Here is a 27,765-nt window from a genome sequence, read left to right on the forward strand (position 1 = left end):
CAGGCTGGAAAGCCTCTTGCAGATCCTGGGCTTTGTTGGTCCCCTACCAAAGTGCTGATCCAAACTGGCATCTGTGAACTGAGCATTAAAGAGCAGAGGCAGTCACTAAGTACATGGGGACATCAGGAAGGCTGGACATGAGGCTCAGGACCCCCACGTGGCTTTAACACAAGGCAATTATGGATTTATATAAAAAAAGAACTATGAGCCCAGGTGGGCAAACCACCCGTGTGCATAGCAGCTCTGGCCTTATAAACTGTGTTCCCAGAGCAGCTCTCACTGAAACCAACAGGAAAACTCCCACTTATTTCTCAGGAAATAGGACCGAGTCCTTTCCCAATTAAGATAGCACAGAGGCTCACGACATGTAACAGACCTTACATGCTCCTAACATGCCTTCTTCCCCCAAGCACGTGCAGCTCAGGGGTTCCAGAGCATCCCTTGCTTTCCCTTCCTTCCCCTCTCGCTGGGAGGACACTGGCACAGCCCCTTTCTGACCACACAGCCCCCCAGTCACCCACAGCAACCAGACCAAATGACTGCTGGGACATAGGAGCGGTGCTGAGCCCCTGCAGACCGCTACCCATGGGGGCTGAGCACTTTGCTTAAGAAGGGAACAAAAGGCAAATTTTCAGTCGGTGCTTTCACTGAGCACTCACTTTGGCAAGACGAGGCCACAGGCTGCTGGCGTGACCTCTCCAGCACCCAAGGAGGGGCAGGCTCCTAACCCGTCACAGGTAAAAGCAAGCGGCCTTGCAAAACCCCATGTAAAAGCAATTTGGGGCCAAAACATTTTCAAACTGCTTTCAACCACACAGCAGTGACTGCGAGTGCCTGTAGCTAGATAGCAAAGCGCTCCTCTGGGGAAGCTCGCTGACAGCAGAACACCAAAGGCTTCAGTTTCCCTTTACATATACGCCATTATATATACATATATATATGTGTGTGTGTGTACACACACACGCCATTATCTCCCAGCTTCCAGCATAGACATTCCTATCTGAGCAGAGACATTCTCGTATTTCATCTCATGAAGAGTAATGTTGTGTCGAGAACCTAACCCAAGGTCTGTCACATTTTTCAGAGTTTTCACACACTCATGAATAACGCAGCAGAAGCTGAAGCCAGCCCTGGATCTGTACTAAGATGTTTCATTTATAAATCGTAGCCCTGGTAAGAATGCGGTTTGCTGCCTGGGGCACTAATCACAGACGTACCAGAGCCTGGGAACTCAGTCTGCTTCCGAGACTCTCCCTCAGTCCTTGTGTTAGGTGTCACAAGTCTTTCTGCACATTTGGAGTTAAAAGAGCATGTTAGAACGTTTTCGTCACATTTTCCATGGCTAACACAACCAAGAAAATTGGCTTGTATGCTCGATCCCAATTCCACTGCCACGGAGAGTCCTGGACTTCTGACAACAGCTCAAAGGGGCTCATCTGTGGGGCTGGAGAACTGTCCCACCCGCTGTGCCAAACTGCAAAACTCAGAAATACTGTCCTGTGCCGTAAAGGGCTGGTTCACTGGCTTTCAGAGCAACCCAACAACGTGCTAGCCTTCCCGCATTCATTCCGCATTGATACAGAGCTTGCGTCAGCTCCTGCACGCTCCTGGCACGCCAGGTGTGTTGTAAAGCACGGGACTCAGCGAGCTGCACGGCGAGGCTTTACGCAGACATGCCCACAGCCCTGGCGCGGGACCTGGTCAGCCACACCGAGGAGCCATCGGTCACAGCCCCGCGGAGGCAGCGCACCACTGCCTCCCCCCAGCTTTGCCAAGACCTCCGTGTTTTCCTCCCGGTGGCTGTTGAAGCCCCGGTGCCCACCAGGAGAGCTGCGTTCCCTTCGGGAGGTGGAGCTCGTACTATTTGGGGCCAGGAGCACCATTTTTGATGGCTGCCGAAGGGAACGGAGCAAATCCTGCCCTAAGTACGTCCTTGCCTCTGGACTTTGCACCAGAGTGCTGCAATAAGAATAATTTTCAGTTAAAAAAATGTGAAGGCAGAAGCAAGCCTCACACAACCACGAAACTGTAAGGTGACAAAAACCTCAGCTCGGCGCTGGACGGACACACCTTTGTCAGACACAGCCGGGGACGGAGCACGGATCACAGCAGCCAGCAGGTAACCCTCTGCAACATAACCCACTGCGCCCTCAACAACCTCTGCCCATGGTCACACTATCTCCCACTGCTCAAGCTGTTTCTTTATACCTCCTACAAACCGAGGAGGAAGCAAGAAAGCATTTCCACGCAGTTCAGAGGAGCAGATGTTTTGCAGGATGGTGAAGTGAGCTGGGAGAGCCACGGCTGAGCTCCTCGGGACAGAGGAGCTCCCACAGCAGCCTGAACTTCCCCAGGTCCCTCTGAGCTGTGGGAATAACTCAGGAGCAACCACAGAACCTCACAGTTCTCTGCCCCCTGCCCTACCCTACAAACATTCAGCCTACGTGAGTATTAAAGTACAAAGCAAAACACTTCCAGATACGCGCTTTTCCCACTGGAGAGGCTGTGAGAACAAGCAATCCAGGCAGGATAGCGATCACATCACCTCATCCGCTCCTGAAAAGTGCTGATATTTTGATAGGTGTGATAGAAGAGCCATCCAGACCATCGAACACAACTAAAGCAATACTAGACAGACAGGTTCTCCCAACCAGACGTGTTGTTGTCAAAATTCTCTGGGGAAAAGCAGACCAATGCCTCCCGGTGCTTCCCACAGTTTGGCACCGCACACATGAGCACGCACTCACCAGAAGACCACTGCAGCAAGCCCTTCTCCTCCCTCGGCCATAAGACCTGAGGGATGCAGACTCACCTGAGGCAGAAAGGTCCATGTGCAAAACAAGCTTTCCAACACACACCCCCCCAAAATAGAGGAAAGCTCTGAGCTCATCGGTGCGGCTTATCTCACCCATGGATTTGGACTGGGTGCCAACTGCCCTATGTTTTTTTCAGGGCAGACACAGTTACAGAGGAGGGGTATGTGGCAGTAGCTAAAACACAGGCCCACAAGACAGTTGGTAGAGTTGAAGCCCAGCTCCCAGTTCCAATTGCTCTGCACCTGAGTTTACCCCATCTCCTGCTTGGGAGCGATGATTGTGTTCGTGTTGAGATCTCCAGATGAAAAGCAATAGCAAGACGCCAAGGATCGCACAGATTAAAGAGAGGAGCCAGGAGTTAAAAAGCACCTCTCCAACCAACTATCATGTGAATCACATCTCCACCGGCTTTCTAACTCCAGCACTCACCTCTTCAAAGTCCCTCTACACAAACACCCATCCTCTCGTTGCCCCTGGAGCCTTTCCTAAGGCCCCAGCAGGGTCCAGCCCAGCTCTCCCCCTGCCCTCAGCCTTATCTGATTCACGCTCCCCACCTGCCCTACATCTTTAGCCCCACACCCACCCCACCCAGCTGCCCTCCTACTTTTCTGTCCTTGTGTTGGCAAGGGTAAGGTCAATTCAGGCCTTACTACCAGATCAAAACTGCCAGGGTCACACAACGCACAGCATCCGTCCTGCCCGAGCTCACCCTGCGGGCTGAAGAGCTTTTCCCGTGCCAGACACCAAGCACAGTTTGTCCTCCTGCAGCTAACATCAAGGTAACACAAAAGCACGAAGCTGGCATGAACATCGTGTCACTTTGGGGGTAATTTAAAAGAGAGATCTGTGTGCCGAGGTCTAGTGCAGCTCAGTAGTGTGCTGCCTGGTGAAGTGGTGTTGCAGACACGTTGGGGATCACGGAGCGATGGCGAGTTTTGCTGCAAGGGCAACAACAGGCCAAGAGCTCAAATCTCACAAAAGCACTAGGATTGTTGGATCTGAAAATGCTGAAATGGAATCAAGCACATTAACCATGGGGTAATGGAGGAGATCTGAAAACCTGAGATACCCCTCTCACGGTGGGCTGGAGGTTCTCCCACCAGCAGTGGTGGACAGAGGCTGCTCCAAACTGTGGTCTTGCGTAAGCCAGGCTCTCAGCGTGCTGCAGGTGCGGCTGGGCATCCCTACGGCTTCTGTATTCAAAGATCTGCTCCACAGGCTGGAATATGCTGATACTTCTGAAAGAGGAAACTTCATTTCCCAGCACATTTGTAAAGAGTGTCCTCTTTATATGCACTGCTTGAGAAGATTAATTTGTAGCCTGGAGATGCTTTGCTTTTGCAGAGTGACTCTGATTCTTTCAGGAGGAATTTTTTCCAGCCCTGGCCTCTTGTCAACAGGCCGAGAGGAGATGTTCTCACTAGAGCACGGGCTCTGCTGAGCATCTCTGCCCCTTCAGGAAGCCCGCACCTTCCTGCTGGAAGCGGTGCATGGTGCCCCTGGGCACCAGCGACTCACTGGGGAAGCATGCGATTTGGGTGATAACTGCAGCTGGGCAAGAACGAGCAGGGAAGCAGGAACACTGCAGCTTGGCGTGAAGCCTGAAAAGAGCTCTTTTCTGTTCCAGCTGTTCCTTTGACAGCTGCAGTGAATCTGTCACTGCTCTGCCTCCCGGCGCGGTGCCCAGCACAGCCTGCCCCAGCGGGCACCCACACCGTCCTGTCCCTGCATCAGCCTTCCTAAGGGATCCCGGGATGGCTGCAACTACTTTCCAGTTCACAGCAACCCCAGGGAAACCCCAGCATATGTCCCGATGGAGGTCTTAGCAGACAGAAGTGGAGAAAGAAAGTCATTCTGACCAGTCATGAAACACCAAACATATATAAAAGCAGTCTGCGTTCTTCCTCATAGCCCATGCAGACCCTGCAGCAAAGGGGGAATACCCAGCCCTCTCCTGGCACAGTAGAGCCTCCAGACACCCCAGTGTCGGCCACGGTGCAGCTGTAGGTGTGGGACACGTGCATTATGATCTGCTGTCCCTGAAGAGCTAAACTTCAACACCCACTTGAGGCCGCTACTCACCAAGGGCTCAAAGTCACATCAGCTCAAGGCCCACATATATCTCAGCAAATAATTGCGTGTGATAGAGGAGATCAGTTGGCTGAAGCAGTTGGTTTTGAGGCTCCTACATCTATCATGTATGCTGCTCAAGGATTTTACCTCCAGGTAGACTTGGTTGCCTGGACCAAACTCGCAGCCATGCATGTGCTTCACAGCTGTCCAGAGAACGGTCTGCTGCTTCTGACCACCATGGTCTCCTCCGCAGTCAGAGTACATCTGCTGCAAGCTCAGAGCAGAACTTCTGATTTAGTTTTGATTAAAATGAACCCAGTCTTGCATGCACAGAAACCGAGCTGCCAACCGATATGGTGCACAGAGAGTGATGACAGTTAGGAAATTTGCTTCAAAACCACACAACTGTTCCAAAGTGAAACACCACTATAGTGGGAGCCCATGATCTCTCAGCTCCCATAGGTTTTCTAGGGAAACATGGCTACTCCAGACTGAGCCTAAAGTGTTTCTATAAACTTTCGGTTTTACAGCTTCAATCCCAGCCCCTCGGGGGAGAATTTACACACCTTTCACCTTTCATCCAACTGTCTGTGTCTATATACAGCTCCTGGCACACAGATCAGAGAGGCCTCACCCAGCACAGAGACAGCTCTCCCTCCCTAAATGTGGGGCAGGCATTGCTCCAGCTGCCTAACAAGTCAATTTAGAAAGTCAGCCCACGGTACTACTGGGTATCTCAGAGCAAGTCTGAGCGGGGAGGGATCTGCCTGCCAAGGGCACGCTCCTCCACCAGGCCAGCAGTCTGGAGTTGCATTTGGGTAGTGCCTACCTGTCCTCAGCTGGACAGGATCCCGTTGGAAGCAGTGCTGTGTGGGCCACCTGGGAAAGTATATTTCTGCTCCATACTGTGTACCTTTCCAACCACTCGTGTGGACTGGGTGGGTCCTGGGAGAGAAGAGCTCAAGGCAAGCCTTAGGAAAGTATCCACGGCAGAGAAGCAAACAAGGGCTGCGAGGTCCCACTCTGATGGGCTGACTGCTGCCAGCTGCCTGCTTGAGAGGGAGGAATTCTCCACTTACGTGGGATTCTGTCTGAAATAGGAAACACAGTTTTTAGTGGCTATGATCATTCAAAGAAGAAATGCAAAGACAAAAATGAACAACCGGAAGAACACATCCACATGCTAGATGTTTTAGAACAAGGGCTGAAAAACCTTTCGTGGCTGCTGTCGTTCTGGGAGTAGGCTCATTCCAGTGCTGATGTGTCTCTGCCATCTGCAGCCAGAGGCCCTGAGCCCTTCTAAAGCCCTGATGTGAACTATGAGGTGGACAATATCTCTCTCCCCAACGGTGATGCCTGTGTTCCAGCTGTGCTTTCACAGCTTCGACAATTCTCATTTCAGCCTCATCCCCATTTCGCAGAAAGGCAAAGGGCTATGGAGGAGCAGATTCTGGCTGCACATCGCTGCTTGGAGCCATAAAACATCTGTGGCTGAATTGAGTCCCCAGGAGTGTGCATTGCTGTGCAGTGCAGAGCTGACCTGGCAGCAGTTAACCATGCCAGGGCTCTGTGCTCTCCACTTTCATCATGCTGCCATCTAGTAAAATTCCTTCAAGTATATGCGAAAAGCCCCTTTCACTAAATATATTAAGGCAATACAGTCCTTTAAAGGGACACGGGACTCAACAACTAACGCAGTTTCCTCGGCCCTCCACGTGTATCTATATGTGTCGCTGGGTTTGTTTATATACGTACATATAGGTACATACATATATAAGCTTGTTTGTACATACCTATACACATACACGTAAGAAATACCAGTAAGACTACACAGAAACTAGAAGGATCAGGAGGCAGCAAAACAAGAGGAGACTAAAGCAAGTACACAAAATAATGGCTTCCCTGAGAGCCTCCCTATGTTTGCTCCACAACAAAACCAACAGTAATGAGGCCAAAAAAAATCAGACCAAAGGAACAGTGAAACCTGCGGCAGAACAACAGAGAGAAACAACAACTGAGAGAAAAATAAATGGAGCATAAGGCAAACTGAATTGCCTACTCAGCCTGTCCTAACAGGGCAGTTTTGGTGCGTCCTGACTTCCCAGGTATTCTGAAAGAGTCAAAAATCAGCTTCTCATGTACGCCTTTCAAAAATGCTCATGCATGGCACAGAGACAGCTGACCTGGCCTAGGTAGGAAGACAGGGAAGATTTCATATTGGGCTTCCAAAGATTTACTGGGCTCAAAGGCAGGATGAATTAGCTTCAAAGGTTGTGTAGCCTGTTTGCTGTGGAGAAGAGGACTTGCCTTTTTTAAAACAACGCTTCACATGTGTGAGAGGAGGGGGACCACCATTTGCAGGAAAAAGAAGGCTAAAATGCAAAGTATTTCCATGTTCCCCTACTTCTCTGGCACCCTTTAAATTATCAACCCCTACTTAGTGCCCCTCTCCCCAGTTTAAATTAAAAAAATCATTTCAAATAGTGCTGGCCATTCCTAGTACAAAGCAGAGTGTGCACACATTATATAAAAGAGACACTGCATTCCTCCAGGAAGAGATAACAAGCCACAGGGGAGGAATGCTTTCCCCAGCGTGTCTGTGCATGACCTAAACCCAAACAGAATCAGCATGCAACTGGCAGCTCCCCAGCAGATGACTCTCCGAGTGTTTGAATGCAAGTCAAGGTGGCAAAAACAATCAACCAAAATGCCTGTCTGCAGACAGACTGCACAGACCTGCAGGACATGGAGAGAGGCCACTGCACTGAACTGGCCGAGGGTTCACCGCATGCTTTAGGACTTGGGTTCTTATAAAGAGCTTAACTCAGGCTTTAGATGCTGAAAAATCTGGTTCTGGGGCATCCTCAAGACAAATCCTGAACCCTGAAGTATGATGGAGCGTGGGCACATGCACGTGTCCACACACACATTTACAGTGAGTTTCCTGAAGGATACTCTACTCCCAGTGACAGGAAGCCCACCGTGCATTCCTGCTTCCAGGCACGAGCAGAGGTTTGCCATGACTTACCTCCGCAGACACTACACGCGAAGGATGAGGAGGACTCACACAGTAATACATTCGAGCAAAGACTTGACACCTGCCTACAGCACCACAGGGCTCCAAACATCACTATCATTTAGGAATATAAGATTTAGTTAGATTGTACCAAATGTGTAAAATTCTCCCTGAATTAGACCCAACAACATATTGAGCACTAGCTTAGGAAGCAAACACCCTCAGTCTTCCTATCACTGAGACAGCAGCAACTGAGCAGGGAGATCTGGTGGATTGGCTGCCAATCCATCGATAGGCAGCCAGCTACTCTCACCCACACTTACCAGTTTTGCTGGTGCAGCTGTACTGGCAAAACTCCCCACTACAGCAGAATCGAAGAGTGGGATCAACAAATCAGACAAGCAAAATCAGCCTCATTTACCCAGCACTTTTATGCTGGTATAACTGGTAGGGATTGTGCAGTGAAGCAGTGTAATTAAAATAAAACAAATAAACAAACCTTTGCCGCCAACATCCTGCACTGACCAAACTAAGCGTGAATCTGTTTTATCCAGTGGTCCTCTACAAACCGGAGACAAAGGACTATTAAATGCTCCCAGCTTTGGGGTGAAATACAGAACCAGCTTCACACAGAAGGTGCTTTGGCTGAGGTAAGCAATCAAAAACACTGTAAGCAGCTGGAAATGGAGGAAGGCAGGGAAACAAAGGAGGGCTCTTAGGATGAGATTTTGGCCGCTGTTACTGTGGAACTGATGTATTTGACCACTGGACTGGAGACGCTCCGAGTTACTGGATATATGCATGCTGGGGTGTTTGGTGTCTTGCAGCCAAACTAGAGACAGGAATTTCCCTGTTTGCACCATTTATTGGAATACCTGTTAAGATGTAAGAGAATAAGAATCCCTTTAGACGAGACCAAGAGCCTACCTAACACAGCATCCTGTCACTGAGGGGCCTAGGCAAAGAGCAGATCAGAGTGAGTACGGAATTGCTGTTCCACAGCACAACTCCCTGCCCCCAGCAAAGCTGCTGAGGGGGAAAGGAAACTGCCCCTACATGCACCTTCCTTCCTCACAGCCTGCCCTGAGCTGCCTGGCCTCAATCCGAGGGCAAACCTCTCTTCTGAATGGGACCACGCCTGAATTGTATCCTCACGAAACACCCAAACCTTTCTGCTACAAAGCAAAGACAAGAGTTCAACAGTCAGAGCATGTCATACCTTTTTTGTTGTTGTTTTTTATGGTATCCATTTGCACACTGCCTAATTGAAACCCCTATATATTGAAATCAGAATTAAGCAGGGCCAAACATTGAAGACTGTAGAGACTTGAATTTCAGAGGGCTAATGCTGAGGTTCCTATTTTAACTCCTGTCAGATTTAAGGCTGTCAGTCAAAGGGTCACATTTGCCTTCAAAGACTGCTGTACTATTAGGAATTTCCTGATGCTAAGCATCCTGGCTTAGCTGCCCTTTCCGTGGCGGGCTGGGAGCTGCAAGGAGGAAGCTGCGAGACCAATCACTTCAACGTATCAAATACCCAGGAGCTCAGTGCTCTTGTGTGGGGGATACAAACAAGTACGTGTGCTAATTTCATTTTCAAAGTGATGGTGGTGTTTAAATTTTGCTCCCCCTGGAGAGGGTATGTGACAGAACAGAACTGCTTCTCTTGTACAGTTATGAATCCTGCAACCACAGCTTGAAAAGCAAACCCATTGCCTCCTCTGCCAGGTAACTGGGGCCTTCTACCAGGCTTGAGAGCTCCTTCCAAAAGCCAGCTGCAAGTGAAGAGCACAGCCATGGGCTCTACCACCTCAAAAACATTTCTCCTCTTGGCAAGAGCATCCTGGTTCTGAGGGGAGGGCGGCTGCTCCCTTTCTGCCAAGGCACAGTGCACCCCTTAGTCTGGACCACAAATTTGCCCACAGAAACAAGGACTCAGTGGCTACAGCACTGGGCACTGCAGAACTTCAGCTCATCCCACCCCAAATCTGGACGTAGAGCTGGAGATCTGGGAGGCTGTTTCAGCTGGGATTTGTAAACTGCAAAGGCAAGGCCCAAAGACACAGGAAGCCCAGTGGTGTTTGAACTTACCCTGCTGACATAGTCCAAGGGCTCTGCTCCTGCTGTCTCTGCCTCCAAGAGGCCCCGGCAGTTTCTCAGTGCTGTAGGAACAGTGGCAGTCCCAAAGCACTGGAGACTTACTCCAGCAGACTGCTTCTGGGGAAGAACCACCTCAGAGTGATGCAGCCACTGCGCTGAGCTCTGCAGCAGTACCTCTCCCTCCACCTCTAGCAGTCTTTCGGTGCGGAGACCCGATTTTGTTTCCACGGTCTCCACTCTCTCCAGGGTACGTTCTCTGATCAGCTAACACAGCTCTGCTAAGAGGGAGGAGATGGATGAACATAGCCATGAGGCCTCTGCACAAGAACCCTGGGAAGGGGGGAGATCTGCCCAGGGCAGCAGCTGGCACTGACACACCAAGCAGGGCACAAGTATCTCCCCTTCTCCTCCTGCTGCCTTGCCAAAGCATTTACAATTAATTTTGAGTTTCCCCAAGGGAAAAAAGATTAAGGAATGAGTAAGAAAACCAGAGGCATGGGGAGTCGGCTTGTACTCCCACTTGCACTTGGGGGTTCAGCTTTGATACCTGCAGCATGTGGAAACTCCCAGTTTGACTCCCAGGGACCATTTTCTCCAGCAATTTCACCACACCTTGTACTCCCACCAAGTTATCCTCCCTCACAGATCTGCCCCCAGATAGAGCATATCTCACCTCTTCTGCCTGAAAGCTCTTCTCAGATCAAATCAGCAGTGCCTATTTGTAGGGAAAAGGAATGTGCTCAGAGTTCAGTTTTGGCAATGCATCTGTGCTGCTCCTTCCCCAGCCCAGGGGAATTTGGGATTTTGATCTGGTCTGATGTCTGCACAAAAAAACCCTCTACATTATCCATGATACTACAGGTACCCACAACTCAGGCCATCAGGAGCCCTTACTTCCTCTCCAGGTGTTTTTATTTTTGTTTGTTTTTTTTTTCATTTGTGTTACATAAAGACAGATTTGTTAAAAAAAAAAAAAGGAGTTGAAGTGTCTGCTGGTGAAATGTGCAGCCCAGGCAGGTGAGGGGAGGCGAAGCTCCATGCTGGCCTCTCTGAAAGACCTCCTTTCACAGGTAAATTTGGCATTGGTGACCACCCAATCTACTTTGGGGGGCTGGTTGATTAACACATGTACAACACATCTATGAGAAAAAAAACTACTGTGGAAATGACAGCCATCCCCGTACGGGCTGCGTTCCACTCATGAACAACCTGTTCTGAGCAACCCCGAATCCCAACACCAAAATACCAAAGCAGACCATGGGCATCAGCCCAGGTACTGACCAGAGGCGGCCCTTCCCAAACTGAGATCTGAGAGGTCTGTGGACGCGTAGAGCCCAGCTACCGTGTACAAGCTCCACGTGCCTGCACTGATGACTGCTGGAAAGCCGGAGTGTAGGCAGGGGTGCACTGTGCCAGGTTTGTCGCACCTCCCTGCTGGTATCTGAAATCAGAGCACAGCGAGGGGCTCATCTTCTGTGGTAACTGGTGGGGAATATCCTGACGGGGAACGTGTTTCTGTGTGGTACAACACTGTATTTACGGGAATACAATATCCACAAAAATACACTGGGGACTCACCCAGCTGGCGGAACCATGGCGGTCTCCTCCAATTATACTTGACATATGAGAGATGGGATGCCAGCTAGCACCTGCCTTGTGTTTATACAACACCACAGTACAACAGCTGCTCTATGCCCCATACATCCGAGACTGCTTGGAAGGTAAATATACCAAGTACAGGATAACCTGAAACTGCTAGGCAGCTAGGGCAAACACCTGATGCAACTGCTGTGCTCTGAAAAGGAAGGGCACACATGCAGGGATCTTTACCAGTGCTGACAAGGTTCTCTGGGAGGGAGGTCCCAAAATATTGATGCCCATGTGTGTTTTCTTCTCAGAAAGCCACATCTCTTCCTTCTTTCCTTCATGTCGCTATGCTGTTTGCAAAAGCCAAGTGAAACCCTGAAATCACACTTGAACAAACTCTGAGAAACAAACCTCCGCTGACAGCTTAGCTGGAAGCACTGATTGCAGGAGCAAGCGATGCCTCGAAAAGCTGAGCAAAGCCAAATTTCAGCCCAGGTGAGCTGCTGTGTGCAGTGCAGGCATATGTAGCTCTGGCTGTTACCTCTTTACAGAGCAGGAGTCAGATGCTGCAGGCTAGGCAGGAGGGACTGTGTGCAGATGATACTGTTTTATGATCTGAAGAAAGAAGAAACAGTAATTCACAGAAGAGAGCAACTCTTCACTGTCCTGCAGGACAATGCGCAGTGCTGCAGCACCACGCAGGGCGGCTGGGCTGTACCCTCAGCTCTGCCGCTGGTTTCCTCTGCGATGCTGCAGGCGTGACCCAGGGCTGGGGGAGCAGAGGGCAGCCCCCCTCCCAGCTCCCTGCTGCCGCTGGTCCCAGCACCGCCCGGTGCCCGGCTCTGCCCTCCACCTGCTCCTACGCCGACCTGCTCGAGGCGAGTACTTTGCCCCATTCTCCTGGAAAGTGCAAGCAGGAGATTAGCTCATGCAACCCCAAACAAAAGCTCACAAACTTTCCCCCGTGCATTTTTAATTGCTGGTTGACTGATCAGTTTCTTCCCCATCCTCCTCTGCACTCTGAATCAAGCGTGAAAGGGAACTGCTCTGAGCTCCAGACACTCCCCAGGCTCCAAACGACCATGAGGCTGGCTTTTGTGTAGCACAGTTACACCGAAGAAAATGAAGAGCAATGGAGAGAGCAACAGAGAGAAATGGACCGGGTTGGCTCTGAGCAGGCCAGATTCTGCCAGGCAGGCCTAATTTAGAGTGTGCAGCACTCAGTCCACATGGAGCCCTGTTAAATTTAGCAGTGCTAGACTCTGTGAAACACCAAATAGAAGAATATTCACAAATGCAGCTGCCAAAATACATCCCACTGGGAGGCGAGACGAACACTCCATGGATTTCCTTGGGATCAGAGCAAACGTATAGCCAGAGCTGGTACACAAAGATTTCAAGATGACCAGCTGATTTCAGTGTGTACCTTTAGCGTGGTTTCAGAGACGGACTTCGTCAAGAAACAACGGGAGGAATTGAAAGACAAAAAAAAAAAAAAATCAACAAAGGAGTTGCAGGAACTTCAAACCAGCAGATGCCTACGGATCTATACCACGAGGGCGGGTGGATTCCCCACTGCCTGAGAAAGGCTGAGCTACCACCGCAGCGTGCCCTGCAATGGGGCCACAGATAGAATCTCTTTCTTCCACCCCGCCACCTAGTTCCACAAACCTCTAAGAATTTAATGCATTAGAGGCCTCTGCCTTCCAGTCACACGTGGTTGAAACTGCTCCTACAGGTTCCAGTCACTTGGGTGGAGGGAGTTACAGAGGGACTACATACACACACACGGTGTGGTGGAACTGCACTCGTCTCACTTCTTCAGGCCCTGGGCTGGAGAAGAGAAAGCAGGGGCTGCTCAGCACCCAAACACATCTGCTCGCCCCAGCTCCGAGGCAGACGAACGGCTGAGCCCCAACGGGAGGGTGGCAAAGAGCCAAACGCTCCCACTTCAAAGCTCAGCAAGGCAACCAGATTGTCTGTTGGCTTTTATTACGCTGCTATTGCTTGCGTGGTGAATTCCAGACAGGGGATGTAATGATAGACGGGCTAGAATTGCCTTGCTAATGATAAAGTTCAGGTACAATGTGTAGCCAATAAAGAACAAACCTCTTGAGTTTCATTCGGAAATAGCTGCTCTCAGTCACAGGAGTTTGCATAGCACGCATTCAAGGCATAATGACCGGCAGCGTTCGTCATTTTGGGGCAGAAGGTGAATTTTTAGCACGGAGTAAGTAGTGCAGATGGTCAGAATGTAACAACCCAGTTTATTCTTAGTAAAGGCTGGGCGGGCTGCTGGAGTCTTTGAGCGGGGTGTTGTCTGCGAGTGCGGTGAGGTGTGGAGCCTTCTCTTCCAGGCAGAGCTCAGCAACACTCTCCTTCCAAATCCTTCTCCCCTCCACCTCTTCCCCATAGGATGGAAGGAAGAAAGAACAAGGGATGGGGATACTTACAGAAACAGCATGGGACAAGTCTCAAGAAGGAAAACCATAGAATCACAGAATCATTTAGGTTGGAAAAGACCTCTGAGATCATCAAGTCCAACCGTTAACCTCGCATTGTCAAGTCTACCACTAAAGCATGTCCCTAAGCAACACATCTGCAGAAAAAGGACAAGTACGGCAGCAAGGCACTCTCAGAGGGCAGAGCAACAGAAGGGCTGGGTCATTACTGCGTCTGCCAGTTGTCTACTGTGTGACTTTAGGGGAAGTCATGGCATTTCTCTGCCTCACTTTTCCAGTCTATGGAATTATTTAGACAGCAATATTTACAAACCAAAGAACAAAGGTAGGATATATATAATAGGCCTATTCAAGCCCAGGTAGCTTCTGTTTGCTGTGTTTAGAAACGGGCCCATATCTCTCTGTGTCTTTCAAAAACAAAACACAGCCAATCACCTCTAGCTGAAATTAAAGACCTGTTTTCTTTGACAACAGCTCTTACACACATCTAATGCCCAGCAGTGGCCCAAAGGTGTAGAGTGCTCTGTCAGTCCTTGTAGTATCACACCACTGAAGTGCACAGCAAAGGAGAAAACAGCACTGAAATACTATGAAGAGCCAAAAATTATCCCACACCATATTAACGAACAGGTGATAAGTGAGCAACCACATAGCCTGAGTATTTAGGACTTCTGGCACGTCTGTTAGAAAGTGACCCTATGGGCTAACATTCCAGAGGTGACCCTATGGGCTAACATCCCAAAGGCAGGGCCTGGCACAGCAACGGGTTCGGTCACGGGCTGACAGCACCACTCCATATGGTGCTGAGGCTCTTGGAAAGAAAGGTGCTGATAGCAAGAAGGGGATGCCTGCCAAAACGAGCCTGTACTGCAGCTCACTCACTCAAAGCTGTCAGGCAAACACCACAAAACATCACCTGGGGAGCCAGGCTGACAAGGCGGCTGTGCACAAGGGAACAGGCCTGCTAACAGAATTACACAGCACGAGCAGCCCGGCTCAAGGGACACCTGAGTCCTGGCCCGGCTCCAGACCAGCTCTGGTCCCTTTGAGATGTGGGGACAGCTCTGCGTGGCTGGCCAGCACCCAGGGTTTCCTATAGGATTGTTAACATGGGGTACACAGCAAGGAGAAGTGACACAGCTGCTTCCATCCCCACCTGTCCCTGGTAGCACCCTCACACCACCTCTGTGCGGAGCGGTACCCAGGCTCAGGGGGCTGCCAGGTCACATCTCCACGCACAGCACCCTGAGGCAACAGCTGGAACAACTGGTAGCAGAGATACAAATAGCCAGCCATGCGCATCTGGAGCAATGGACACAAGGAGGACACTCAGACACTCCTCTTCCTAAGACAGGCTGGCAATTCCTTGGATCCCCTAGGGCACTGATCCACCAAGACCAGCACTATTTGCACTGACATATCCTCAAAAAAGCTGGAAATACGCCCTTACTTTGCAGGAGCGACAGGTTGGGGAAAGGACCAGGGAATATGGGGAATGCCTGAAGTCAGACAGAAGTGAGTATGTGCTGAATCGGCTTAGACAAAATAAACCAATAGGCACTAAAATGGGAGGGTCCCCTCACAGAGCCACGCAGCAGACAGAAACCTGCTGGAAGGACGGGAATGTGTTACTGGCAAATTAGCAGCTCTCTGTAAGATATGATCTGAACCAACCTGAAGCAGCCCCAGACAGATGCACCATCTGCTCAGGGCATTCCACAAGGACATCACGGTGTCAAAACCAGCAGACAGATCAAGGAGCGTTAATACAGAACATACCCCTGAGCCAGCCGGCAGGGAGAGATCACGGCAGCCTTCAAAAGGGCAGTCTCAGGACCATGCCTCCTGCTCGAGCCAGACTGGAATTTATCAGTGACATAGTATACACAGAGGTGTGACTGCTGCTGTAATGCAATGGCTCTCTTGGAAGATGGAAAGGAATGGCAGGATGGACGTCAGACAGCAGCTGACAAATCATTCAACAAACGAGACGGCTGCCACGAGACAGAAGATGAGGCATCCAATTTTAGTGTTGTAACAAAACAATCCAACAGTACAGGAGCCCCGATACAGGAGAAGGTTTCACAAGTATCGTTGGTACGCTTGCAAGCAAAGGATCACTCGGTCAGATGATAAGAGCAGCAATGAATTCTCAGCACTCTTCTAAAGTTCACCTGCTTGGTGCGGTCTCCAGAGAGCTCCCGAAAGATGCAGGACATGGCTAACAGGACCACATGGCTCATGAGAGGCCTGCAAATCTCCCGTCCTGGATGCAGTACAACCTTAAGATCCGCTGTGCATCTCTGGAAGGGGCAGGTAACCTCTGCTCTTCTTTTCCTGTTGTCAACTCCTGCAGCAAGAAATTCAGTTCTGAGACCTCGTGGACAGGCAGTGCAAGTCCTGTTCCCGGGCCCTTTGTGGCACACACAGCAAGGCGGGATGCTGGAGTACTGACTCCTCTACACCTCACCTCCCCGCATGCTGCATGGAGCACAGGGTTAGACCTTCAGTCTAAACTCCATGCACGAGGCTTAGCCCCACAGACTCTAGAGGATGCCACCCGGCAGAGATCCCTCTTCCCCTCACCTGTGCCCCATGGACCTGGCAGCACACATGACTCTCAGATACCCTCACTTCCTTCGGCTCTCTTGCCACCATCATTTTTCAGTTGTCTCAGGTCCAGCAGCAGAAGAGCAGCACACGCCTACTCTCCGCAAACCCAGCAAGCAGCGAGGGAAAACAAACCAGTTAATATTCTCTCCTGCCCCTCAGCTCCTTGGTATGTTTGATGCACCAGCTCAGCTGTCAGTACTCCACGCTGTGGCAAAGGGGGGGAACAGAAGGAGTCACGTTACAAACCCAGCTTTCTTCCTGAAGGATTTTGAAAGGGGATGGACATTATTGGGGAAGATGAGGATTATCCCTCATTTCTTTACAGGAAGGCTCTATCAGTAACAACACTGGTAATAACCAAAAAAGAGGCAGCTCAGGACTCTGGCTGAACATGTTGCTTACATCTTACAAGTAAGATGTCTCAGTGTAAGTAAAACAAACAAACAAACACTGGAACCAACCAAAGGCTAATTAGAGCTGTACAGCATTTGCCAGAAAAGCCCCCTGCTGAGATACAGCTTATCCTGGCAAGGGCAGTTGTCTGTCTGTCCAGACAAATCGCATCCTGGCATAGCTCACGAACAGCTGATGGGCAAGAGGGCTCCTGGGGGCACCCCTTGCGGCGGCTCCCTGGGCCATCCATCCTCACCGGCACCCTGCAGGGAGAGGTGCCACTTCTTTTACTCCCAGAAGACAAGGCTACACTGTGAAAACTCATTTAGGCTCAAGGAATGCGACTCGCTAGAGGGCAAGCCTCTTCTGGCAGCCTGGATTTTAAGAGCAAAATGTGAACGTTCTACAGGTCTTGCAGGAAAAGCTGGAGCACCCCCCGCTGCTCGCAGCGCAGCCAGGGGACACTCTGCTGCTCAGTGCCACTATCCGTTCAGCAGGGCTCAAACACCCAGCATGTTCACGCTTGGCTTGTTCAGTTGACCTCATTCATATCTGAAAACAAGGCAGGCTTTGGGAACTTAGTGTATTTACTGTGTTCGAGGTGCATTTTAAAAGCTTGATTCCTGCTCCATTAAAATTGATTAACTTGGCAGAGAGTCTGTAAAAGACTTTATTTCGAGACATACCAAGAAATGAAGATGGTTAATGCAATTATGCTGACAGTAAAATGCTGAACTTAATTAAGATCTCAGCAATGATGACATATTTGTGATGATTAAGTTCAAGATCTGCAGATAAGAGGACAAAGGTAAATTTCTTGGTTCCCTGTACTCTCTTTTCTTACCTTCTCTCCTAAAGAAAAAAACTCACTACAAACCTCAGTCTCTTCCTCAGCCTGTCATTCCTTCCCAGGGATGTTCATAACCCCTAGCTAAATTTAACAAAGGATCAAGGATCATAAAAAAAAAGAGGAAATCAAGTTCCTGTAAATTCAGTGAATATGGGCACCTGGGCTGAGGTGAGCAATCCTGCAAGAGGAATTCATCTTTTGCTTGGCTGCAGAGGAAGAATGCACGGATATGAAGGAGAGAGGATCCAACCGGATGACACAAAGCCATGGGGAACCAAGCTTCATCATTCCCAGGAAAGCTTGCCAGATGGCAAATGCGAAAGAAGACTTTCTCCTGGAGGCACACAGTACACCACAGACGACATTAAAGATAGCTTCATCTCTTTTGATGGCTACTTGTATTGCACAAGTGCTAAAGAGGCAGCTTGTTACTGCACACAGTGCTGCACACCCAGAACAAGAATCCTTCTGCTTCCACAGCAAACTTTCCCTTGCTTCTATTGCAAAACTAAAAGTGAGTTCCAACAACATTCCAGCCACCTTGCGCTGCTAGAACAGCTCCCTCCACTCACGCCCGTCTCCTGGCCAGGGGGCAAAAATGACTTCTTTCTACACCTTTCCCTTTATTAAAAAAAAAATAAAACAATAAAAAAAAGAAAAAAAGAAAAAAAATCATACTGAAATCATACTACTCTAGTAAGCTGGAGCAGACAGCTTCCGTCCTGGGTTGGATGGAACCCACAGACCTGGGTTACTGTGTCAAACAAAAAAATCCAGATATTTAGATCGAGAAGCTGTCCTTGAAAACCCTGACAACACACTGGTAGTCTTACCAGAATTAATAGAGTCATGGAAGCAATGGTTGAAAGGGACCTGTGAAGGTCCCTTATCTAAACCTCCTTGAAACAGGGCCATTGCCAGTGGTTGATCAGAAATGGTGTCACTTTGTCTAACCAAGCCTCAAAAACTACCAAGGATGGAGATTCCCTGATCTCCCTGGGAATCCTTTTCCAGTGCTGGACCACTCTCCCTTGTGAGAGGCAATTTCCTAATAGCTAATCTGAACCTTCCCAGCTGTGATGTGCAGCCACTGCCCCTTGTTTTACTATCTGCCACTAAGGACATAAGCCTGGCTCCACCAGCTTTGTAACTGCTCTTCCAGTCGCTATAGGGCACTGCTCGATCGCCCTCAGCCTCCTGACCAAACAGAACAAGCCCACCTCCCTCAACCTCTCCACACACCCCCAGGTCCTCACCATGTTGGTAGTTCCCTACTGGATCCCCTCCACATTCTCACAATCTTTTTCACCCTGGGGCCCCAGAACTGGACATTACTGCCCTTGCCGTGGGCACAAACCCAGAGCCCCGTCCGTAGGCTGGCAGTCAGCATTCCTGGAGCAGTCTGGCACTGGGTAGTCTTACACGGGTGACTTTTATCCAGCAGGACGACAGAAGAGGTGCTGAAGTGAAATACCAGACAGTCTAGAGGGAGAAAAGAACTTCTAATAATCTGTAGCAAAGCATAATATTATCACTGAGAATTACCCTGTCATCTGAGCAGCAATGAGCTGCTCAAACACAAAATAGGCAAGTGCGGGATGTCATCCCTGTTTGCACTGCTGCGCCGGGACAGCAATCTGCTACAAGTACCAAACCGTGCTTCTCCTGCCTGCCCCAGACACTTCCAGCACACCACGATGGAGCCCCTCTAGCCTTGGGGACCCTCAGGTAGTGGCTCAGTTTAGAAAAGGAAGAGGAAACTTTTATTTAGACCAGAAACTTTCAAGATCACTTCCTCCTTCATATGAAATCTGTGTAAATAACTTTATTGATACAACAAAGAGACAGACGTCACTGGAGTAAATCACTCAAGCACTCTCCCCATTCAGGCCTGAATACAAACATCATAAAGCTTTTTCCTAGGAAACACAAAATGAATAAAAACAGGCCTTGGTGTTGAGACCAGATCCCCTCTCTTAACCACTAGCCTACAGGTCATGTTCCTCCTCCTTCCAAGCTCCTCCTGGGAGCTCAGCTCTTCTCTTCTATATAAACCCATAAGAAACAAATGACTATGTAAAATCAAAATAGTCAGACTAACTTTTCCTAGAAGACAAAATCCAAGAAAACACAAAGCGGTTTTGGCGAGATGACTGTGTGCAGGGAGATGCTGAAGGAACAGCATGCACTCGCGGTACCCACTGAACACAGCCCACATGACAGCCAAAGGGAACTTGGGGCAGTTTCTTCTGCCTATCCTTTGAAATACATTTACCACCAGAAGAGTTTCACTTAAAAACACCACACACTTTTGGCAGCATAGTGAATACTAAGGAGTATGTAAGTAACACGCTGATTGAGAAAATGCCTCTGGAAAACATGAGCACACGTCCATCTGACCCAGCTCCAGGGGGTGTAAAGCTGTCTGGGAGAGATGGAAGGAAGAAATGTGACAAACTGAGGGAGTTCAAGATGAGATGACATGCCCAGAACGAAGGCTGTAATCACAGCCCCAGGTGGAAACAGTACTCATCTACAACTACCACAGTCAGCCCCTGCCCTCCTGGGCATACTGCTCCTCACCAGTCTTGGCAGCAGCAGGGCTGGCAGTGGAGCAGCAAGCACACGTCCTGCTCCAACAGGAAGGCCCTCATCCTGTAGAGTGTGGTGCCAGGCCAGCAGAGCTGCCAGTGGAGCAGCAAGCATATGTCCTGCTCCAACAGGAAGGCCCTCATCTTGCAGAGTGCGGTGCCAGGCCCAAGTGGCCCTCCTTCTTGCTCCACAAAGAGCAGCATCTGTGAGCACTGTCTCTCAGAGGATGCTATGACCTGTTGATCCTCTGCCCAGCAGACCCACGTTTGACTCCACAAACCTTGGTCCAACCTTCCCAGTTGGCCACCCATGGCTGGCGGTGCCATCGCTCTGCAGTGGTCTCGTACTTCACCCCCTGCGCTGCAGGTCCCTGCCGTGTGCTGGGCTGAGCTCTCCTTTCTTGTCGAGGTGAGGCCCAGGCTCTTTCTAGGCAGCTGCAGGAAGCAGGCTCAATCTGTGCCGTTTGCACTTCAAGCACCGACAGGTAGGGACTTGCACTTTTGCCCATGGTTTCCATGATGAAAGTCCCTAGAGGATCTGTTTACATTGATATCTGGGGTCAAGCCTGAGGGTTGACTCCACTCAGCTTCGGCCTACCTCAGAGCTTGCACCAAAGCCACCCAACTCTGTCCTTCCTGATCCTCCAGATGAGCTCTTCAAGGAATCAGGCTTGTTTCTCCTTCTGGGCTTGTCTTTACTCGTAGGTGTTAGCGACAGGAAGCGAGCTCCACAGCAGCTCTACGTCAAGACCGGGCAGTTGTGGATTTGGTGTTGGCCAACTGCTCGAGCTTGTATCTTGCAGGTGAATGGTTTGATTCCAGGCATGCAGCGTGGAGGCGTGAGACTGACAGGTTGAATTCTTCTCACATCCTGAAGTCTAGCGAACCCGGGCCAGAAAGCCTCCCAGAGCAAAGCTAAAGGAGGCACCAGAGAAGATGGCCAGCAAAGCAGGAACTGGAAGTGTCTTTGAAGCCAAGCTTTAGGGATTTCCCTGCTATGGCCTGAGACCACGTCCCTGACAAATTTTGTGGTATATGCCCACAAATGCTTGTATCTGCCTGACTATACAGTCTAATAATCACAAGTTGCTTGCTTCAAAGTTAGGAAGCCCATCACGGATACTCCCATAACTCCCTGTTCCGCCTTTCAGACCTTCCATATACATCTCCTCCACTTCTTATAAGCCAGTAGTATTTTACAGACTACCTGGAACAAGGGCCAGCTTCTGCATCTTCTCCAGCATGTGCTTCTTGTGACACAAATGAGCACAGGGATTCACCAGCCACAGTCCCAGAATTCTTGCTTCCCAACATCTTTCTCTTTCAAGTTCTTGTTACTCGCCAAATACTTACTCAGGTACAAGCAGCTTTTGAAGTGCCTAATCTACATTTCATTTTTATCCACAGACAGTTTAGGTAGCACAATTGTCGAAAGTGCTTGCTGGGATCCCTGTGGCTGACTACAAGCCATAGACCACAAATATCTATTACTGTGGGCATGTTCCAGGCTGTCCACAGAAACTTCCAGGAAACACATCGATACAATTTGAGGCATCTCTTGCCATAGAGTCAAAAACAGGATTTATACAAAACATGAGCTACCAAAACGGGTACCAGGACTCTCAGGTAAAGGGTATTGGTCTCTGTTTCTAAAATATTTCTCATTTTGGCTTAGAAGAGACCAGTGTTTATCAAAATTGACCATAAAATATACGCTATCATTCATTGCTAAACAGATGCGTAATCTGCAATGTGAATGCACATCTGCAAGAGACTATGAAAGGAGACATTTTCTAGAGCATTTCACAAAACACACAGGGGCAAAGTTCAGAGCCTGATTATGTAGGTGTTAATCTGATAAAAATAAAACCTGTGTCCTGTCAACAAACTTGGAGTGTCATTGCCAGAGGTACAGACTGGGAGTAATCCTGGCCATGCGCTGCACGTCAGAAACAATGTTCTGAAGGGCACACATTTAAAAAAGCTTTCAGTCTTAGGATTGTGTTTAAGGGCTTCAGCACTTTCTCTGAAGAAAAAGTAAATTAACCAGAATACCTGAAAGTCATTTAGGAACTGATGAAGATATCTTACAAAGGAGAACTGGTGATGTAAATATCACTGTTACAAAGATAGACTAACTTGCATGATGAAGTAAGCTCCCTAATTAGGATAACTTTCAAATACCAGGAATACTAGAGAAATCAAATACAAGAGGCTTCCCTAGAAATACCACAGAACTGCTCCCTCAAACACTGCAGGCAGACTTTTTTTTAACCTGACTAAAAACACTCCATACTTACTTTAGAAAATTTATTCTCGCTTCCCTGAAATAACTTCCACAAATACAATTAGATCGATCAATCAATGGTCTATTTAATCTCAAATGACATGGGATCCTGCCATTGTCGCTGACAACAGACCACAGTCTCAATGGTAAAGGTTCAAGCTGTTTGCAATGTTGTATGTTGTATGACTTCTCTCTACAGGAGCCCAATAGGTTGAGGGGAAAGAATGTCAACATAATAAAAGTGTCTGCTAAAATCTTTCAAAGCCAGACTTTGATCTGTATTTAGGACTATCAAATATCTGAAAAGAACTGGTGAAGGTGAGCTGTCACCAGCAAACCAGTGCTTAATGCTCAAGGATAACCTGAGATGGAAAGTCTCTTGGTAGAAACGGAGTCCTGTCCCAATGGACTTAAAGATACAACCAAGATAGAGCTGAGGCAAAATAATGATGAACTTGAGGTCTTGGGAATGGTTACCATTTAATGAAAACAAAGTTGTGCCTATTTGTGGGCAAGAAGACAACACTACCACAGAAAAATAATTCATGGGCATGGGAAGCCATTACCCAAACGAGCCAGACACCAAAGAATGGGCAGGCACCCTTTCTCCTGGTTCCACCAGAGCCCACTGGCACAGAAGGCTTTGGTCAGTGGAGCCTCACTGCACAGCACCAACTCAAGCCAGCAGAAAGAGGCTCCATTGTCCTCACTACTTGCTCACTGCAGCCCCCATTCACGTGTTGTATCTGAGCATCAGAAATAGCTTTGCAGTGGCAGAAACCAGGGCACATCCTCACAGTCAAAGGGGAATCCCAGTTTTCTCAGGGAGTGAATGTAGTCTTGGGGCTCTTTTGTGAGTGGACATAAGCCCCTTTTGAATGTTACTCATTAATGGTGTTGCTGGCACGAGCCTTTCTTCTGTGCCCCAGCAAGGAACGTGAGCATTGTGCCAAGTCTGATGATAAACCACAAGGGACAGGAAAAGCCTTAGAGTTTTTCAAAGGGGCAACAGATCCTCAGTGCTCAAGGCAGCAAACATGATTTGCAGCGGCAAACAGATTTGAGTCCAAGAGAAGCTCAGCAAAGACTGATATTTAAGCAGATTTTCCTCTTAGGGATTTTCTTCTTTTTAATAGCAGAGAAATCAATAGCAGTAGAGGGAACTACAATCAATTTGATGGGGAATGCTGCAACCCTCTCTGTACAGCTTTCCTCATTAACTTCATTTATTACCTATAACCCATAGCTCTTCCAGATCCAGCATGCTCCCCTGGTCCTTGGTTCTGCGAGATGGACTAATTTTCATCAGAGACTAGGCAAGAGACTAATTAAAAGTACGCATTTAATTTGTGAAGGGACTCTGGGGAGATGAGGAGGGAGAAGATAGCTCTTTGCTTGCTCTGCCACCTAAACAGTTTGTATTTGTAAAAGTAAATCAGATGACAGCAAACTGATGCCTAAGGAGCAATTCACTCATTAACCTAACATCCACCACAGTTTACACCCACCACCATTTATATGCACCATTAATATTTATAAGGATGACGTGTCTCTTTGACAAGAACTTTTTTTGCCTCCAACGACAACAGATGTTACACCATTTATGAAAGAAACTACTCAAGCATTTCCAAAGGATCCTGTCCATGCTCATCATGTCTTTATCCTGTGCTCTGATTATACTATTCACAGAGAGTCTGGACGACCTACTGAAAGTTCAGATCATGTCGGTCTCAAGCCCTAGGATATGGATGGCAGCACATTTGCCTACAGAGTCATCAGAACTTCTCGAGTTGCATTACATCTCTGTGGATGTTCTTTGGGGAGCTGGAGCGCTTTTAAATGCAACTGATAGCTCAAGTGTGCAAGACATTACATGGCAGACTCTCCCACCCCACAAGGATTTACCACTTACCCCTGGGTCTCTAAAACACGCAGCGAACAGCCAAGGCTGCAGGATTGTCTTCGACAGTTGTCTTAGCCACTGCCGCCGCAGCTACATTAGTGACCGCATATGATCTGCAAGGAATTAAGAACTGTTATTATATGCTACATTGTAGCGCTCTACATACAGACTTGCCGGAAAACACATTCTGCAAAGCTCTGATCCCATTTATCTCTGCGTAAACGTGCTGCTCCTTGGCTAAACTATAATTTACATCAAATGTGGGAGGCGCAGCCTCTGGCAGGACACAGATCCCACTTTAGCAAAAGTTAAACTCTCACCCTCCACACAGGAGAAAGCACACACACCTCACCACCAGCAGACAGCAGTATGGTTTTAACCTGTAAAGAACTGCATGGCTATGTCGAGGGGCTTCTGAAATCTCCTTCAGGAACCACAATGCACAGGCAAGCACTGAGGTATTACACAAGGTATCTAAGGTACATTTTCTTTTACTAGATTGCAGTTGACATTTACATTAAAATGCATGAGGTTATCACGAATCGCTTCACCTGATGTGATGGAGCTCGTTTCAAGTGGCACAAAAATGTCATATTACCCCTGTGGGCTAAAGCAGATAGCCCGCAGTGACTTCTTCCTCAAAATGGCAGGTCTTGTAGTGCCCTGATATTTATGGCACATACATTTTTAATGTACAGCACAAATGGCTCCAGCATTTGTCAACTCATCTGACCTGCAGCTTTTCAAAGAAAATATAAAAAGACATGCTCCACAGCAAGAGCTGGCCATGTGTAAAATGCGTGGCCATCAGTAGCCACCAAGTCAGAAAACAAATAGGAAGTTATATGGTCTCTGGCCATTCTTGGCCAAGCTCTGCTAGCAGACCTCCACCTTCAGTGCACTTCAGGCTAGATCCTAAAATTACAAACAGGTGAGACAAATCTCAAGGTGAATTCAGGAGCTCCTTCAATTCCTGCTTCCTTAGTTAGACAGCACAGCATCTCTAAGTTAGCTCTGAATCATACCTGATACAAACAATTGTGGTTAAGAGACCTGACAGATCTGGGGACTGAGTCTTCAGCCACAACAGCACAATGTTGCTTGTGTAAACCAGCAGAATTCACAACAGTGTAAAACCCACTGTGTGTGTCTCTGATTACATATACCTGGGCATGCTGAGTTTTCTTTGAAGGGAAAACAAGCTCACAGACTCTTTTGGAGTTCATCTATTACCACATGACTATATACATTCAATGTGTTACTACACATTTTATAAAAGCGTGCCTGTGTTTTTGTATGTTTTTATGTGTGTCTGCTGATGTCACATGCCCAGTTTTGGCTCAGAATAAAGACAGTTCTGTCAAAATTGACACCCATTACTTCACTGTAGTTTGCATCCATACAACTGTCTTTTTTTCTTACACTTACTTACGAATAGACTGGACACAAATTGCAGGCACAGGTGTCTCTACTTGTTCAAAGACCAAACTGCCATGCACCTGGCCCGGCCTAAGCAACACCTGTGCTTAGTCTGCATTAATCGTATCAACAAAAAGGATCAGTCCATTTCAGCCTCACGTTACGTGGTGCATCGAGCTCATCCGATCCGGCAGGACAGAGTTAGCCAGGCCTTCCCAGATACCATCCAATTTTGTTCCTGCCTAGTGCAATGAAAAGCGTCACCTAGAGAGCGAGCTCTTTGCCAAAATCCAAATAACCACCTCTTTAAAATAGAGTGACAAGAAAGAGAAACGTAACAGAAGTACCTTTCCGAACAGAAGATCTGCCAGCTGTGACACAGAGTGGTTGAAGCTCGGCTCTCCAGCCGAGACGTGCCATGTGCCAGCTTTATCTCTGACGCGCTCCTCTGCTGCGGCCGTGAGGGGACGGTACCAAACATCTCTATCCCAGCTTCCTTTTGTCAAGCAGGGATTAGTGTGCCGCAGGCACGGGCGTTTATACAGCGCTTCGAAGACGAAAAGCGGCATTAAGTCATGGCGGAGCTGACTGGGAGCGACCGCGGCCTTCCCTCCTCAGAGAGCGTGGCGTTACCCAGCGGGACAGGCACCCGTCTGCGGCTCAACAGGAGGTGACAGGGGCCCGTACCAGGCGGGGAACACGCAGCACCTCGCCAGGAGCAGGGGAAAGCTCAGGCCGGTGGCCGCAGCCGCGCAGACCACAGAGCAAGGCCCTGGCGCGTGGGTCACGCACCCCGCGGACGCTCTGCCTGAACCCCTCCCGGGGGTGCGCAGCCCACCCGCCCCCAGCTTCTCCGGTGGCACTCGGAGAGCAGCAGGAAGGGCTCCCCAGCGCCAGAGCCGGGCTCGGCCCGCCGGGGCTCCTGGCGGAGAAACGGGCGCGGAGCGGTGCCAGGAGCGGTGCCGGGCACGCGCAGGGAGCCGGGCGGGAGGGGGCGCGGCGCTGCCCGCCCGAGCAGGGGCTGCGTCTCGCCCTCCCCGGGCCGGGAGGATGGGGCCCGCATTAGCGAGGAGAATAAAAGGAGGGGAACAAAGGAGCGGGGGCGAACACCTGTCGCTCTCCTCGGGGACGAGCCCCGATGCTTTTATTTGGTGCCGTCTGTCGGGGGAACTGCAGCTGCCGACTGTCAGCGGCGTCAAGTTACCGCACAAAGCCGCCCGAGGCCTCGGCACGGCGGGGCTAGGGGGGCCGGGGAGGGCCGGGGGGGTCCCCGCTGCCGGCCCCGGGCCGGGTCAGCACCAAGGGGCCGGCCCCAGGCAGCGCCGCCCGCGGGCTGTGCTCCCTGAAGGTGACCGGCGTGCCCCAGCGCCGCGAGCCTCCGCGGCGGCAGCTACCGGCACGAGCAAGCTCCCCAAATAATTAAAAAAAAAAAAATCCGAAATAAATAAATAAAAATCCCAAATAATTAAAAAAATATCCCAAATAATTTTAAAAATCCCAAATAATTAAAAAGCCCAAATAACGAAGAACGCCCAGATAATAAAAAAGTCCCCAATAATAATAATAAAATCATAAATAATAATAACAACAATAAATAATTGAAAGTAAATAAACAAACAAGCGGGTCGCCCCCGCCGCCCCCGCACCCCGCTCGC

At 49.3% G+C, this 27,765-nt stretch overlaps 1 protein-coding gene across 1 annotated transcript; it reads right to left on the reverse strand.

Annotated features, from left to right (window-relative positions):
• Positions 1 to 119: 119 nt before the first annotated feature.
• Positions 120 to 27,765, reverse strand: LOC308200098 (uncharacterized protein). Its single transcript, XM_080605242.1, has 8 exons — positions 26,458 to 27,765; positions 24,701 to 24,804; positions 10,679 to 12,207; positions 9,997 to 10,119; positions 8,405 to 8,466; positions 7,918 to 8,019; positions 5,719 to 5,976; positions 120 to 1,286 (listed from the first exon to the last, which is right to left on the reverse strand). The coding sequence occupies exons 4-8, from the start codon at positions 10,005 to 10,007 to the stop codon at positions 1,156 to 1,158; spliced, it is 564 nt and encodes a 187-aa protein (XP_080461368.1). The 5' UTR covers positions 10,008 to 10,119; positions 10,679 to 12,207; positions 24,701 to 24,804; positions 26,458 to 27,765; the 3' UTR covers positions 120 to 1,155.

The sequence above is a fragment of the Anser brachyrhynchus genome, assembly GCF_964034855.1.
Source record: "Anser brachyrhynchus genome assembly, chromosome: 9".
In the NCBI taxonomy this organism is placed as follows: Eukaryota; Metazoa; Chordata; class Aves; order Anseriformes; family Anatidae; genus Anser; species Anser brachyrhynchus.